Consider the following 16,543-nt stretch of genomic DNA (forward strand, 5'->3'; position numbering starts at 1 on the left):
TGCCTGTTTGCACACAGCTTCAATAGTAGAGTATGCAGATGAGTTCTGTGTTTTTGCTAATCTGGCAGCGAAGAGACGTTATCTCTGTGACAGTTTAATTTGCATTTAAGTGATGTTGAGGGCAGCGTTGTATTTGAAGAACTATTACAATTTTTCTTCTGGGAACTCTCTGGGGTTTGTGTTGTATGTGCACCATTTTTCTATTTTGTTCTTTATATTTTTATTTTCTTTCCATATTTAGGGCTTGTTCGTACATCAGTGACAATACTGTTTGGTTGAGATTTAAATTGCAGACATCTTTTTTAATTTTTTTTTTTAACGTTTATTTACTTTTGAGACAGAGAGACAGAGCATGAACAGGGGAGGATCGGAGAGAGAGGGAGACACAGAATCTGAAACAGGCTTCAGGCTCTGAGCGGTCAGCACAGAGCCCGACGCGGGGCTCGAACTCACGGACCGTGAGATCATGACCTGAGCCGAAGTCGGACACCCAACCGACTGAGCCACCCAGGCACCCCATGCAGACATCTTTTTTTAATCAGTCATTTGTCTTTTGACTTGTGTATGTTATTTTTTTTTTCATGCAGATGCTCTTTTGATATATATTTTACAGAAAAATGTACCCATGGTTTTGGGTTTTTTTTGGGGGGGGTGGTGAGTTTATAACTCACTTAACATTTAGATCTTTGATCCATTTGGACTTTATCTTCATGCACAGTGTCAGGATCAGATCCATTTTCCCACGAATGGCTACCCAATCATAATGATATTTGTTAAGCATTCTCTATGGTTTGAGATGCTAGTATTTTATATACATAAATAGAAAGATAGGTCTCACATCTATACTAAATTTCCAATGAACTTGGGCCAACTTATATTCTGTTCTATTAGTCTGTGAGTCTATTCAGTACCAGTCTCACAGAGTTTTAATGATAGAGGTTTTATCATATCAAGCAAGGGCTGTAATATGGGGCCATTACCACCTCATTTCTGCCCCAAGACGTTACTACTTATTTTTCATTATCTCATTTGTTTTTTTTACTTTACATATGTTTTATAATTAGTATAATATATTGATACAGAAATACATGTATATAATCCATTACTAAAAATGTATGTTGGGGCACATGCTCTTTTTAAGAGAAGTAGGGCATGGAATAAAAAAAAAAAAAGTCTAGGGCCAGTGTTCCAGGCAGTGTTTTTCAAACATTTCAACATGCTCATTAGATTTTATGGGGGCGAGTAGCGCAAAGAGCTGAATTTCTTAGGATGCATCGAATCCTAGCATTTGCAGTGAGACGATACCCTTGGACCTTCTTGATGAATCATCTGGATCCAGAAAAAAAATTTTTTCCCTGCTAATGAGCAGGTGTCAAAATCCCACAAGAAGATATAATTACTGGAGAAGAATGCCTAGGAAAGTCATCTTTGGTTTGGAAATAAAGATAACGTTATAAGGCTCCCTTTCTTTTATCAAACTTTTACCTACTGTGGGACATGGGTTGCTATGATATCAATTGTGGCAGAGGGATTGGACCGTGAGGGGAAAAAACTGGACCCTTATCCCAGAGAGTACTTTTACCACTCTCTAATATCCTGTATTGTGTTTTATCTCAGGCAACTTGTGAGGAGGTATTCTTTTATTCATCTGAGCTTTTAGTCAAGCTTACCAATCCAAGAGGAGCTTATACGGGTTTTTTTTTTTCTTCTTACAATACAAGGAGGCATCAGGCAGTCAGTAAAATGTCTTAAAACTCCCTAAGGCAGACCAGTTTGTATATTACCTTGTAACTCTAAACTCGAGGGAAACCATATTAACAGGGGAGGAGGGAGTTCTAAGAGCAGTAAAATTATGCATTCATTAGGAAATACTCATTTTACATATGTCTTGCAACTTTCGTTATTAAAATGTTATTCTAGGGGCACCTTGGTGGCTCAGTCTGTTAAGCGTCAAACTCTTGGTTTCAGCTCAGATCATGATCTCATGGTCATGAGACTGAGTCCTGTGTCAGGCTCCAGGCAGAGTGTGGAGCTTGCTTAAGATTCTCTCTCTCTCTCTCTCTCTCTCTCTCTTTCTCTCTCTGCCTGTCTCTCCTGCTTGCACTCGCTCTGTCTCTCAAAAAAATTTTAAAAAAATTGTTAAATGTAATTTTAGGAAGGTAAGAAACAAATAAACATTACACTTGAGGTTACTTACTTACATTCAACTAATTACTAGAGAACCATTAGGTGTCAGGCACGATTCTAGGTGCTAGAGACACAAAGATGTGTTCTCTCTGGCCTTAAGAAACTCACATCCAGAGAGAAGCACATGTAAACATGGTAAGGGTCCAGCCCAGTAAGTACCATAAGAGAACCAGGAACACACTAACATCACCGGGAATGGGGAATTGAGGAGGGTTAAGAGAACAAGGAAGGGGCTTAGACCTTCAGGGAGGAGTTGCATTTGGCACACGGAGAAAATTTCAACAATGACAACAGAAGAGCAGAGAAGATGGCTGGGAAGGAGAAACACTGTATCTAAAATGGCATAGTTCACTCCCTTACACACACAGGACACAAAAGCACCTGACTTGTTCTGGGACCAAAAGTATTGCACAGAGCCAAAGGGCAACAATCCATGGCTCCAATCAGCTTATGTAGAATTTTTATCCTATCTTTTAAGACATAGCCAACTGCGTGTTTAGATTATTGGACAGACACTCAAGTTACTATTCACGCTACTGTGGGAGTTCTGACTTCTGATTAGAATCCATTCCTATTTGAAAGTGCCTCTCGAGCCTTTTTTAAAACATGAGCACAATACTGCCTTTTCAAATTTAGCACTTTCCCAGTAGTTCAACGTGTTCCCTTTTTATTTGCGGTCATTACTTCTTCTTTGGTCTCCTTTAAAAATAGCACCAGTTTGCACTTGTCTGTAAGTCTTAGCTGGTGCTGGTGTTGGTTTTCTCTGGGCGTTGGCCTTTACACTTTTCTTTGGACTTTTTCATTGCATCTGAGTTGGAATTTCTCCCTTCCTAGGTTTCGTCACTGGTCTGGGAATTTATCTCCCTCTGTTTTGTTCTATTCACTTTGTTTCACTATTTACTTTTGTTGGTTTGCTGTATTTTACCTTAAGGATTTTTTTTTTTTTTTTTTTTTTATACCTTAAGGATTTTAAAGGCCTCTGCGAGATGCTGTCACGAGTCCTGTTTGTGACAAGTTGCTTTGGGTTGTGGCTTCATTACTAGTAAAAATAAAGCTTTGCAGGAAGTCACAGAATATCATACATAATATGATCTGGTTTGTTGGAAGGACAGAACAAGAAGCACAGTAAATTTTTATTTATCTTTATTTTTTTATTAAATTTTTTTAACATTTATTTATTTTTGAGAGACAGAACACAGCATGGGTGGGGGAGGCACAGAGAGAGAGGGAGACACAGGATCCGAAGCAGGCTCCAGGCTCCGAGCTGTCAGCACAGAGCCCGACGTGGAGCGCGAACCCACAAACTGTGAGGCCATGACCTGTGTCAAAGTCACAGGCTTAACTGACTGAGCCACCCAGGTACCCCTAAATTTTGAGTCTTTATTTTTAAAGAAACTATACAGGTATGCTCATATATGCTAGAACTATATTTTTCCCCCAAGTTTTCTGAAACTATATGCCAAAAACTTAAGAGTGGGTTATCTGTGAGGAGTGGAATAGAAGGCCAGGGGTGGGGGGCTGGAGAGTTATTTTTCACCTTATAACCTTTCTGTACTGTTTGAACTTACCATATACATACACTGTTTTTAATGAAACATGTAAGTAAATTCATCCAACAGTGATCTATTTTTGTCTTTGATTATGGCCATAATAATGTATTTAACAAGTTTTTAGAGTGTGGGCAAAGCTAAAACTAAAAACCAAAAACAAGGGACTGTTTTGACAAAATGAGAGTGAGTGAACTAGAAACACCCAGAATAATGGAGTAAGCCCAGGTCAGGCTTTTTCACTCTTTGCCATTATAAAAACAACTCAGTCCCAAACCGTCCCTGTAAAAAATGTTGAAAACTGAAACAGAACAGAAAATCTAATGAAACAAATAAAACCTTGATGCCGTTGACATAAGAAAGAAAGAGAGAAAAGCAAAAGTTTTCAGTTAAGCACTAAAACTCCTATCTGTTAAGATCACAAGGCTTCCTGCTCAGGGCTGTTTGACCCAAGACCATGCAGAGCTAAGAGGGTAGCTCTTGAAACACCTTCATGGGACCAGGTGCAGGAGCTCTTTGCTTCTCTGTTCAGAAAATGTAGGAAGAATTCAAACTACAGAACATTTCCAATCCACTCACTGGCCTAAAGGTCCCAAGAGTAGGATTTTGTGGTCCTGTTACCAGGCATTCATGTGAGCACACACATTCTCTCCCTCTCTCTCTCCCCACCCCTACCTCTCTCTTTCTGTGTCTCCGACACATACGTGCACACCCTCACATACTTACTAACACAGAAGGCTACTCCTCTCCCTATCAAATGCAATCCAGTCACCTGTCTAAGGATGGCAACATAGGAAATACGTAAGACGATACTGAAGGAAGACAAACCCAGGGGTGGGAAAGAGAATAATACTGAAAAATGATAAATAGTAGCCCCCAAAGCTACTGTTTCATGCTCAGATGTTAGGGGCTGAACAGAAACTTAGAAACATTTGCAGCACACACAATTTTTAAAAATTCCTTAAAAACCAATGAACAATTTTTTCTCAAATCCCTGATTAAATTCAATTAACTACATCTCAGATATAAAACAATTTTCTGTGGGTGTGTGGGTTCGGCTTTTGGCTTTGTCCAGCAAAGCCGAGGGCAGCAGAAAGAATTACTCAAGACTCCATGCAAGTCAAGAGAGGTGAGAGGGAGGCTAAGAGAAGTCTCCCCAAGCTGCTCTCAAGCTCCCATATTTATTAGGCATACATCAAAGGGAAGACATTGCGTAATATGTCAGTGGCTACGTGCCCGAAAGAACGTATGGGAAGCGCGTGCTTCCCAAGACTACAAAAGAGCAGATGCCGAAAGCAGGGTGGAGAACAAGATAAGATATTCCATAGATAACACAGTCTAAGGAATTCATGAGTACAGGTAAGACCTGACTTCTATATATCATTGACTAGATACTGGTCAGCTGTTTTCAGCAGGGCCAGAAAGCAGTGTAATGTGTTCCCTATAATTTCCTTAACCAGGACCTAGCTATTTGATTTCCCACGTGGGTGAATGTAAATGTCTAATTATATATGTGCACATATAGGGGCGCCTGGGTGGCTCGGTCGGTTGAACATCCGACTTCAGCTCAGGTCATGATCTCATGGTTCATGAGTTCGAGCCCCACATCGGGCTCTTTGCTGATGGCTCAGAGCCTGGAGCGTGTTTCGGATTCTGTGTCTCCCTCTCTCTCTGCTCCTCCCCCACTTGTCTCTGTCACTCAAAAATAAATAAATTATATATATATATATATATATATATATATATATATATATATATATGCATGTATAGATTTCAATAAGCCATATCAAGGAAATACTTAGGATGTGATAGCCTGGACCACTCTACTAACATCTCACTGGGTTCCTCACCTCAACTTCCCATCCATCCACCCTGCCCATTCTCATTACTCCATCCAGTATGTTCTCTTTGAAATGCAAATCTAATTGATATTCAGTGATTAAAAACCTTCAATGGGCTTCTCCTAGTTTTGAGGATAAATTCGAACATCGTAAATCTGTCCCACAAGGCCCTCCGCCACCTGGGTGCTGCGTTTTGCCCTCTCCTCTCCTCCACGTTCTGGCCATAAGGGACTTCTTCCATTCCTGCTTGCTCTTGCCCAAGTACCTCTGGGCAACATCGTTCCCTCCGTATCTGAAGTGGTCTCCACCCCCACTTTGACTTGCCTAGCATGTTCTTTTCATGGAGATAGGTATACAGATATACAGTCCTATTAGACAGGACTCTCATATATACAGGAAATCCATTATAAACAATAACATGAATATTTAACTCCACTGCCTCCAAATGTTGTCAATACTAACAGGACCATTTTTCTAACGTGTGCTATACGTGTGTACACATTTCATTCTCCCTATGCCTCTAGGACGTGAGTCTATTACTGGGATTATCGCCAGTACAGATGGGTAAAGTGACACACACAGAAATCAAATAACTTGTACAAGGTCATACAGTTAGTTAGTAACTGAACATAGAGCTCAGCCTCGGAGTGCATGGTCACTACTGCTACAATACGTGATCTGAAATATGACTCAAAAAACACAATTCTATATCACGATGAATTATAATTTAAAGGTAACTGTTACAGGGGCTCCTGGGTGGCTCAGTGGGTTAAGCGTCTGACTTTGGCTCTGGTCATGATCTCGCGGTCTGTGAGTTCGAGCCCCGCGTCGGGCTCTGTGCTGACAGCTCAGAGCCTGGAGCCTGCTTCGGATTTTTTGTCTCCCTCTCTCTCTACCCCTCCCCCACTTGCACTCTCTCTGTCTCTCAAAAATAAATAAACATTAAAACCATTTAAAAAAACAATAAAGGTAAGAGTTACAGTTGTCCCATGGGATCTAGAGCATTCTTGGCTACAGCGCTGATTGCACTGCTTCTGTGCACTTCGTAATTTTGGTTGGTGCGATGGCCTCCCAGATATGTCTACATCCTAATCCCAGGAACCTATACACGTGTTATTTCACATGGCAAATAGGATTTAAGATTGTAGATGGAATTAAAGTTGCTAACCAGCTAACTTTGGGATGGATAGATTATCCTGGATTACCTAGGTGGGCCCAATGTAATTATGAGGGTCCTTTTAAGTGGAAGAGGGAGGCTGAGAGACAGAACCAGATTGGTGGCAGCCTGGCACCGCTGGCTTTGAGGCTGAAGGAATGGGACGATGAGGCAGTGGCCTCTAGAAGCTGGAAAAACACCTTGGAAGCTGATTCTCGCCTAGAACCTCCAGAAGATAGCTGCCCTTTGCGTACTTTGATTTTACTTTTTTTTTTCTTTTTTTAGTGTTTGTTTATTTTTGAGAGAGAGAGAGAGAAATGGAGTGTGACTAGGCGGTGGGGGGAGAGAGGGAGACACAGAATCCAAAGCAGGCTCCAGGCTCCGAGCTGTCAGCACAGAGCCCGACACGGGGCTCGAACTCATGACCCGTGCGGTCATAACCTGAGCTGCAGTTGGACTGATGCTTAACCGACTGAGCCACCCAGGCGCCCCAAGCATAATGTGATTTTCGCCAAGTGACACCTATTTCAGACTTCTGGTGTCCAGAACTTTAAGGTAATAAGTCTGTGTTGCATTAAATCTGTGGTAATTTGTTTCTGCAGCAATAGGAAACTAACACAGTTGGGTTGTTTTTCTGAGTCCCAGTCATGTTAAGAGTAACCCCTCCCAAGAAAACAGTACCCGGTTTTAAGTTTTCTTTCTCTGCTTTTGCCAAAGTAAGCACTTGACCTACATCCTGGCCCCCTTTTCCCCTCCTCGACTTTATCTTCCTCAAAGCATCAATCTGGCAACACAGGAGTACTGAGTCAGCAGTGCTATGGGATGAAAAGGTTATTTTAAATAATGGCCTTTACAGAGATCTTCTGGTCCAACTTCGACAAACAGAGCAGCGCTAGCTTGCATAGTTTAAAACATCTTCTCTACCAGCAAGGCCAGCAGGAGGAAACCAAAGTGATAGAAAATGGGTAGAGCAAACATACGTAAATTCACACAGACTCCTCTCATTAAACTGCTCCGGGGGAAAGATAAAGGAGTGTTCTCAGCCAAGGGGAACTCACGGTTCTCTTTATGCTAACTTTTTGTTTTAGACTTATTTTTGAATGCCATTTGTGTCTGAGTCTTAAACCGGTCATCAGGTCTACCAGCAAGCCCAGTTTGACCTTTACGTTCATCAAATAATTAAGACCATGCCTGGATGGAGCCAGTTCTCCCCCCACAAATGGATTGTGCTTTGTTCTTAACAATGTTTATAGAGGGCAGGATTTTCCTGGCACTGGATCCCTGGCGTGCTGTTTTGGGTAAGTCCCACCCCTGGGGCAGAACCTTGTGATTTTGCAGAAGATCCAGATTTCTCCCTGCTCCACAGTCCTCATCAGTTGATGAGAGATTACAGACTCACAGGCCAAGTGGCCTGGCTTTGGTTCCAGTCCAGATTTGAGGACCGACTGCTACCAGCCATGTAGTGTTAAGAACAGCACATTGCTCTCATTCACATTTGACTCCTTGGCTTAGATGTCGCCTCAGAGAAATCTGAGACGTCACCTACTTAGAATTAGGGCTTCATGATGTGTATCAGAATCATTAATTCCACCCATACATTTCTTTCATTTATTCCACCTCATTCTCTTCAGAGCTGGTCAAGAGATATCTATTTACACTTACTATTAGCCAGGCACTGTGCTCAGCATTGCACATACACAGTGGTGTGCAAACATGAAGAAATTCTTCCCCTCGTGGAGTTCCCATTTTAATGGTAAAGAAAAATACAGTTCCACTAAACACACAAATAAATGCCCATATATCAACAGGTACACCGAAATCATAGTCTAAATAACAGCAGCAACCACAAAAATCTTCTAGACTACTAAGATGAAAATACGGGCAAATAGAAATGAAAGAATGGAATAAGTGTGATATTATATATATAATAGGATCAAGGATAAAAGGGTGGTACAGTTATATTTGGGGTGGATATTAAGAAGATGAGTATATAATTAGAGCATAAGAAATCCACAGTCTTGGGGCGCCTGGGTGGTTAAGCGTCCGACTTCGGCTCAGGTCATGATCTCACGGTCTGTGAGTTCGAGTCCCACGTTGGGCTCTGTGCTCATAACTCAGAGCCCGGAGCCTGTTTCAGATTCTGTGTCTCCCTCTCTCTGACCCTCCCCCCTTCATGTTCTGTCTCTCTCTGTCTCACAAACAAATAAACATTAAAAAAATTTAAAAAAAAAAAAAAAAAAAAAAGAAATCCACAGTCTTTTCCTGAACGAAGACAGCGGAAAGGGTTCAGTGCTTGGATTCAAAAAGAAAGACAGAAGTCCAATAATCTATGGAACAAATCCTCAGACCCTCAAATCCCAGCTTCACTTCTTTTCAGCCTCCGTAAGTGAGCTTTCCTGAGCCTTGGGGGTCATTATCTGTAAGTTGAAGATATGTTCAGTCTTGTGCATTTTTGAGAACTTAAAAAAAGAATATTCAAGAAAGTCCCTAGAACAGTGGCTGATATATACATAGCCTGTAATACCCAGTTTTGGGATCTGGACATGAAACCTGAATGGATAAACCACAAACAGGATTGTGGAGTGAAACCTGGCCCTGAAGAAGACTCTTGTTTTTCAACAACACTGACAGCACGTTGGTTTCTAACCGTTCTCCACTACAAGGAACCAGGGCTCCTGAGAGAAACGGCTCATCCTAGGACTAGAGCAGGAAATACACACGATCAGCATGAGGCATTTTGTGTTGCCAGAAAGTGAGGAAGCACTAAAAACAAACAAAAAGGCACATATACATTTATACAACGAGAGGGTTATGTCCAAGGATACAGAAACCACTGGAAGAACTCCCAATGGCCAAAGCTGGAAGAATGTTAGCACTAAAATAAATACAATCATATTAGACTGTAATCCAAAGTATAAAATAAATATTCACAAGCCCATACTGGTATAGAAATCATGAGAAAACATCAGAAAAATACCCACTAAGGGCCATTCTACAAAGTACTTCACCAGTACTCCTCCAACTTGACAAGGTAAAAAAAAGGTAAGTCTGAGGAATTATCACAGCCAAGAGCCTAAGGAGACATGACTACTAAGTGTAATATGGTATCCTGCATGAGATCCTGCAATAAAAAAGGACATTAGATAAGAATGAAAGAAATCTGAATAAAGTGTGGACTTTAGTTAATAATAATGTGTCAAAATTGTTTCATTAATTATGACAAACGTAACGGACTAATGTAAAATATTAATAAAAGGAGAAAGTGGGTGTGGTATGTATGGGAAATCTCCATACTATCTTCACAATATTTGTTTAAATCAACTGTTATAAAATAACAAAGTTAATTAAAAAAAAAAAAAGACAAAGAAATGAAAACATTCTTGCAATGCCAGGCTTTTAGGCATCCTAGGAACCATACAGAAAAGATCCCCCCACACACCCAAATTATTCCTCCACTGGAGTCAGGGTGAGAAGAGCCAATGGTTAGATTTAATCAAAGCCTGAAGAAGAGGTTATTCCTCCCATTTGATCACTGAATAAGAAGGAGCAGAGTAAAACCATTTGGTCTGTTTTCAATTAGTGACAATTCTTAAAGTCAGTCTTGTTTTAATTTGAAATTTAGGACCATCAACAAAATATGTATCTTTCCCAGCAGTTTTGTTACAGTTGCCCCACTGTGTGTCTTTGCTGCCTTTCTTCATCACTGCATTTCTTTTGTGTGTTCAACCTGATACCAATTGATATTTCAAAATTGCATAATGGTTTTATTGTGAAGCCTTGCCTCCCCGGTTTGATTTTCTATAATATAGGTCAGCGCACCCCGTTCCCTGAGACAACTTGTGCCTTCCTCCCCCAGGAACAAAGCTCACGTCACGTCGAGTTCAGGAATACTCACTTTGGCAGTAAGAGCGTGAGAAAAAAGTCACTGTATTATGGTATTAGACACTTATCCGGCGGGTTATTTTAAATACTATATTACCAGAACTTGAATAGCAACAATAACCCATTCTGTTAAAAAAAAAAAAAAAAGAGGAAAAAAAATAAAACAAAGTAAAAGGAGGATTGCTTAAGTGCTTCAGATCTATTGCAATTTCGTCCATTTTCCTAAAAAGTTAAGGCGAAGAAAACAAAATAATAGGAAACGTTCCCAGGATTTTAAATCTCATGAGCTCAGAATCCGTGCAAATCCTGTTTAGAACCACCCCGTGAAATTGGCTTTGGGACGTCCCCCCGCTACTCGTTCATTCAGCTTCTGAATCTTTCTAACAATCATTCCGCTGGAAGTCCCCTGAGGACACAGCAGCTGGCTGGAATCTCCAGACCAGACCTCCCTAACCGAATGCAGAAGTGCAGGTGGGAGGATAAAAGGAATTCTGGCTCAGCAGTCACGAACTCCCCTCATCCGCTGCCCCGCAAGGGCACTGCGTCGCACCCGTGCGGTCGGGAGCCTCGGAAACCCGAGAAAGACTCTGACCCTACCCCCTTCTCTGGTCCTGAGGAGTGTAGCCAGCGCCTGCCTCCCTGTGATGCCATCTTGAGATCTCAGCATCTTAGAAGTAGCGCTTGAGTTTTGCGTTCTGTTCGCGTCCCTGGGTCTCTGAAAAGTTACCCCAACTTTGCAAGAAGCCTGCTGGTGTGGACTTTTAATGTTCTTGAACCAGAACTGACAAAATCGGAGGCTATCGACCGCGGATGCCCGCCCTCCCCCCCCCCCCCGCCGCCCCCGCGCCGGCCCGCACCCCGATTCCCGCTCGCCGGGGTGCCAAGCCAGACGGCCCCCCGCGGCACACGCGCGCAGCCCGGGGCGCCAGAGACAGCCGTCGGCGCGCGCCGCGTCCCGGGGCTGGAGGTCCGGGTGGGGGGAACGGTCCCAGCACGCGCGGGCGGAAGGGTGGAGGTACCCCAGCAACTTACAGCCCAGGGCGACCACCAGGTAGCGCAGCAGCAGCAGGAGGAGGCGGTGGCGGCTCCTCCTCGCCATCTTCTCGGGGTCCGAGCTGGCTGCGCCTCGGAAGCCGAGGGTCCCGGCGGCCGGAGCGCGGGAGGGCCCGGGCTGGGGGGTGGGGGGTGGGGGCCGGGTGGGGGCTGAACTTCTGGGGCAGGAGAGGAGAGGCCGGCTCCGGGGAGACCCGGGGAGCGGTGGGCGGACCCCAATGGATGTCAGTTTCCCCCTGCCGGGGGCGCCTTCTCAGCCGGCCGCCTAGGGGCAGGTCTGGCTTGGCCGGGGACTGGGGGGGGGGGGGGGGGGGGGGGTCTGGGCTGTTCCTTTTGTGGGGTGGAGGGTGGGAGCGGGAGGGCAGTGGATGCCGGGCGAGGTGTGGGCTGGGTCCTAATGAGGGGGCAGAAGGAGGCGAGGAGCGGAAGGGAAGACCCGGCGGGCGTCCCCCCGCCCCCGCGCCGCCGGGATTGATCGGCTTTGTGTCTGGTCCGGCGCGGGGGCTGCCAGCTGTCCCCGGGGTGAGGAGCCGGGGGGGGGGGGGGGGGGGGGGGGTGTTGGCGGGAGGCGCGGGCGGCGGGCGCTCGGGCGGGGGTGGGGGGAGGCGGCGGTGGAGGGCAACTCCGCCCGCCTCGCTCCAACTCCTTTCTTCCCTCTCCTTGGCACAAAACTTTTCGGGTTTTCAGCCTAGGGGTGGAGATTTTTGGAAAATTTCTGTCCAACGGGCGAAGCTGCGGGGGGGGCGGGGGCGCTGCCGGGAGATGGGATCCGCCGGCTCCGCCTTGGACGCGAGAGGGGAAAAAAAAGAAAAAAAAAAAAAAAAAAGCAATGAGGACTCACGCTGGAAGGCAGGGCTCCGATTTTAGCAAGAGCCTTGGCCCCTTCTCAGCGTAAGCTTTGTGCTCTTTGGAGAGTTAAGGTGTGTTTTGTGTTCTTTGCTTTTCACGTGTCAGAGTTGGAAGTTCATCTAACGGTGTGAAATATTTATTATGTTTCTTTTCTTTCCAGTTACATAACTGCTGCCTGTGGAGTTTTCCACATGTTAAAACTCTACAGCTGCCCTTTGTCAGGTTTATTTTTGGTCTACTGTGCTTTTAAAAGGGAAACCCATTATGAATGCTCTGTTGCCTGCTTTAAAATTGACCTGCACTTATACTGCACACACTCCAAGGGCTAAACAGACAATTTTTCTATTTGCTCCCAGGGACCAAAAATGTCTGGTGCATTCAAGAATAGTGACAGGTCTGGAAAAAGGCCATTCCCAAGAGAAGAAATTGTGATACATCAGTTTTTCAAAGGTAGAATAATGGATAAAGTTCTGAATAGAAGACAGTTGATTTAGTGGTGTGCACATGAAGAATTTAGCTCACTGGACAAAGGCGACCAGAGTTTAGATATGCGGAGCTGTGAGGAATGAGACCTCCCTGCTGTTTCCTTGGTGACAGGGATGGAAGCTTCATACTCAAGGCAGGAGACGGGCAGAGGACCCAGAAAGTCAAAATGGCAAAAACGTAAGAGCTACACTCCAGTCAAGCAAGGAGACAGGACACAGATTTAACAACACACTTTTATGCCAGTTTTCTGGGCAGTGACCAGAAAAATACAATGCTTTACAAGAGTTGTTGGCATTCTCTTTTCTTGTTCTTGCCACTATGGATCTCTTTTGCTCCTCCCTAAAGATACACACAAAAAGGCATACTTTTTTTTTCTGCGACATCCTAGGTGAATAAGTGATTCCCTCAGTTGTCATCAGTTAAAGCATTTGTCAAATAGCTACAGTGTGTTGGATGCTGGGGTACAATGATGAACAAGACTGAGTCTTTGCTACTACCGAGCTCACGGTCTCGAGCTCACGGTCTTGAGAGAGAAAGTCCCATCTGGAAAGATTTCTAATATCACATAAGTGTGGGAGAACAGAAAATAATAACAGCACTTTTTACTGAGTGCTTTCTCAGTGGGGGAGTCTGGCTAGTGCCACACTGAATCCCCCAACAACTCCGTAAGGGAGAAAATGTTATCATTCCCACTTTGCAGATGAAAACTGGACTGCTAGATGCCAATGGCTTGTTCAAGGTCAAGAATAAGGGGGATGTTCCTCTACTGAAGGGTGTGTGCAGGGCTTTATAAGGCATGAAAAATTGTAGCTGTTGAAAGGAAGAAAATAAGCAAATGGCATTCTAGGTAGAGAAAAGAGCAAGATGAAAAGCTGGAAAATTCTGGCTTGTTTAGGTAAAGCAATGTTCTACAGTGCCAGCGGAAGTGGCGAGAACCGAAAAGGCGGTTGGATTATGAGAGTCATTCAGTGCCATACTACAGACTCTGGACCTTATCCTGCAGTTAAAGAGCTTTTTGAAAGCACTAGAGTAGGATATGAAAAGAAGAAAAAAAAATCATGTTTTAAAACTGTGCTATCCCATATGGCAGCCTCCAGATCCATGTAGCTGTGTCGATTTGGATTCAGTCAAATTTAAAATTCAAGTCTCCGGTCACGCTAGCCATGTTTGATGTTCTCAATAGGAACATAGGGGGTAATGGCTAATCTATTGGCCAGTGCAGATATGGAACATTTCCATCAGTGCAGGAAGTTTTACAAGACATCGCTGCCTTAGAATGATGACTGGTATGGAAATGTAAAGTGATTTAGAGATCAGAGAATCAGGAGGTTAGATAATTCTGAAAACTATTGCAATATTCTGAGAAAGAGCTGAGGCGTGAGGTAAATGATCACAGTGGGGGAAGTAAAGAAGCAAGTAGATTCAAATGATATTTCACAAACCTGGTTAGCAGGATTGTCATGGATTAGGTATGGGGGTGAGAAGGGGGAGAGGGTAACTGAGATTTTTAGCCTGGGTTGGTGTATGCGTTTGTTATAAATAGCACATTAACTGAATAAGAAACATAGGGAGTATACATAGTTGCAGCAGATTTGGAATGAGTTGACTGATTTGCTAGAATTGCTCACAGAATTCAAGGAAACTTACTGACTTACTGTCCCCTGTTTATTAAGAAGGATGCAACCAAACAGCCAGATGAAGAGATACATAGGGTGAGGTGTGGAAGGGTCCTGAGTACAGGAGCTTTTACCTCATGGAGTTGGGGGACACCGTCCTCCTGGTATATGGATACATTCGCTAACCTGGAAGATCTCTGATCCCTGTAGTAAAGGGGTTTTTATGGAGGTTTTGTTAGGTAGGTATGACTAAAGAAATCATTGGCCATTGATGATTAACTCAATCTCCAGCCCCTCACCCCTCTGGAGGTGTGAGGCGGGGCTGAAAGTTCTATCTAACCCTCTAATCATGCCCAGGTCCTTCTGGTGACCAGCCCCCAATCTGAAGCTATCTGGGAGCCCCCAGCCACTAGACATCTCATTAGCATTCAAAAGACACTCACCGTTCCAGAGATCCCAAGGGTCTTAGAAGCTTTTGTGTTAGGAAACTGGGACTAAGATCAAATATCATAACAAAAGATGCTGCTATCAGCCCATCACTCGGGAAATTACAAGGATTTTAGGAGCTCTGTACAGGAATCAGGGATGGAGACCAAATATATATGTCTTATTATATCACAATATCACGCTATACAGTCTAGTAATTATGCTTCTTGGAATTTATCCAAAGGAGCTGAAAAACTTATGTCCACACAAAAACCTGCTCATGGATGGTTGGAACAGCTTTATCCATAATTGTCAAAACTGGGAACCAATCAAGATGTTCTTCAGTAGGTGAATGGATAAATAACCTATAGTACATGCAGACAGTGGAATACTATTCAGAGCTAAAAAAGAAATGAATCCATGAAAAGAACTGGAGGAACCTTAAATGCAAATCACAAAGTGAAAGAAGCCAATATCCCCAATGGCTACATCTGGTATGATTCTGACTATATGACATTCTGGAAAAGTCAAAAGTATGGAGGCAGTAAAAATCAGTGGTTTTCAGGGATTAGGGGAGACAGAGGGATGGATAGGTGGAATACAGAAGATTTTTTAGGGTAGTGAAGCTACCTACCCTACAGCGGTGAATACGTATCAACATATATTTGTCCAAACCCACCCATAGAGTATACAACACCAAGAGTGAACCGTAATGCAAACTGTGGACTCTGGGTGATCGTGATGTGTCAGTGTAGGTTTATGAATTTAACCAATGTATCATTCTGGTGGGGGATGCTGATATTGGGGGAGGGTATGTGGGAAATCTCTGTGACCTTCTGCTTAATTTTGCTGGGAACCTAAAATTGCTCTAAAAAAAAAAACCCCAAAATCTAGCAAAATTAAAACAAACCAAAAGAAGACCTAGAGAAAGATCACAGAAAAGAGCAGTCAAAAAAGAGTGAGAGGAAATGGGAGAGAATTAGGAGCAAAGGTGTTTACAGCGTCACATGCCAAAAGAAGAGGACTGAGAATTTCTCCTGCAGTTAGCAATTATGAGGGCATTGACCCCTTGGACAACAGAGAAAGCAAGCCTCCACCCAACTTTTAGAAAAAATGTAGACACTTGTGTTCCATACTTAACAAGGTATAAAACTAGGGCATGGGATAGAAACAAATACTGACGTGATTACAAACATCAGCGGCCGGATGCTGGAAGGAATAGCAGTGGTTAATACTGCACAGTTAGTGCTTGGGAGCTGGTTTCATTATCTCCCTGATGGCAAGAATCCCTGCCCTGAGGCAGCATGGGGTGTTTGTCAGGAGGCCTGGAGGGGAAACACAGGAGTCCCTCAACCTCCCTTCTATTCTCCGTGCTCCTACTGGGCTCCCCCTCTCCCCACGTGTCATAATCCCTCTTACTATGACACTATAAACAGTTTTGCCAGGCCAGCATCCATGGGGACTTGGTGCTTTGGGACATCTTACCATTGTTTGTTCTTT

At 43.6% G+C, this 16,543-nt stretch overlaps 1 protein-coding gene and 1 long non-coding RNA gene across 4 annotated transcripts in view; one reads left to right on the forward strand and one right to left on the reverse strand.

Annotated features, from left to right (window-relative positions):
• Window positions 1-12,206, reverse strand: part of JAM2 (junctional adhesion molecule 2) — a 61,553-nt gene extending 49,347 nt beyond the window's left edge. For 2 of the 3 annotated variants that reach the window (XR_008422429.1, XM_053903175.1), the window contains exon 1: window positions 11,646-12,206. Coding sequence is in view for 2 of the 3 variants with exons in the window: in XM_053903175.1 (XP_053759150.1) it covers window positions 11,646-11,712 (67 nt within the window). In the remaining variant the exon portion in view is untranslated. The remainder of the gene's footprint in view (window positions 1-11,645) is intronic. The other variant, XM_053903177.1, reaches the window with a different exon arrangement.
• LOC128777238 (uncharacterized) overlaps window positions 1-16,543 on the forward strand; it is a 157,053-nt gene that overhangs the window by 130,304 nt on the left and 10,206 nt on the right. The gene's annotated exons all lie outside the window — the stretch shown is intronic.

Source organism: Panthera pardus, unplaced genomic scaffold (genome assembly GCF_024362965.1).
Source record: "Panthera pardus isolate Hobbes unplaced genomic scaffold, ASM2436296v1 HiC_scaffold_16, whole genome shotgun sequence".
Taxonomy (NCBI): Eukaryota; Metazoa; Chordata; class Mammalia; order Carnivora; family Felidae; genus Panthera; species Panthera pardus.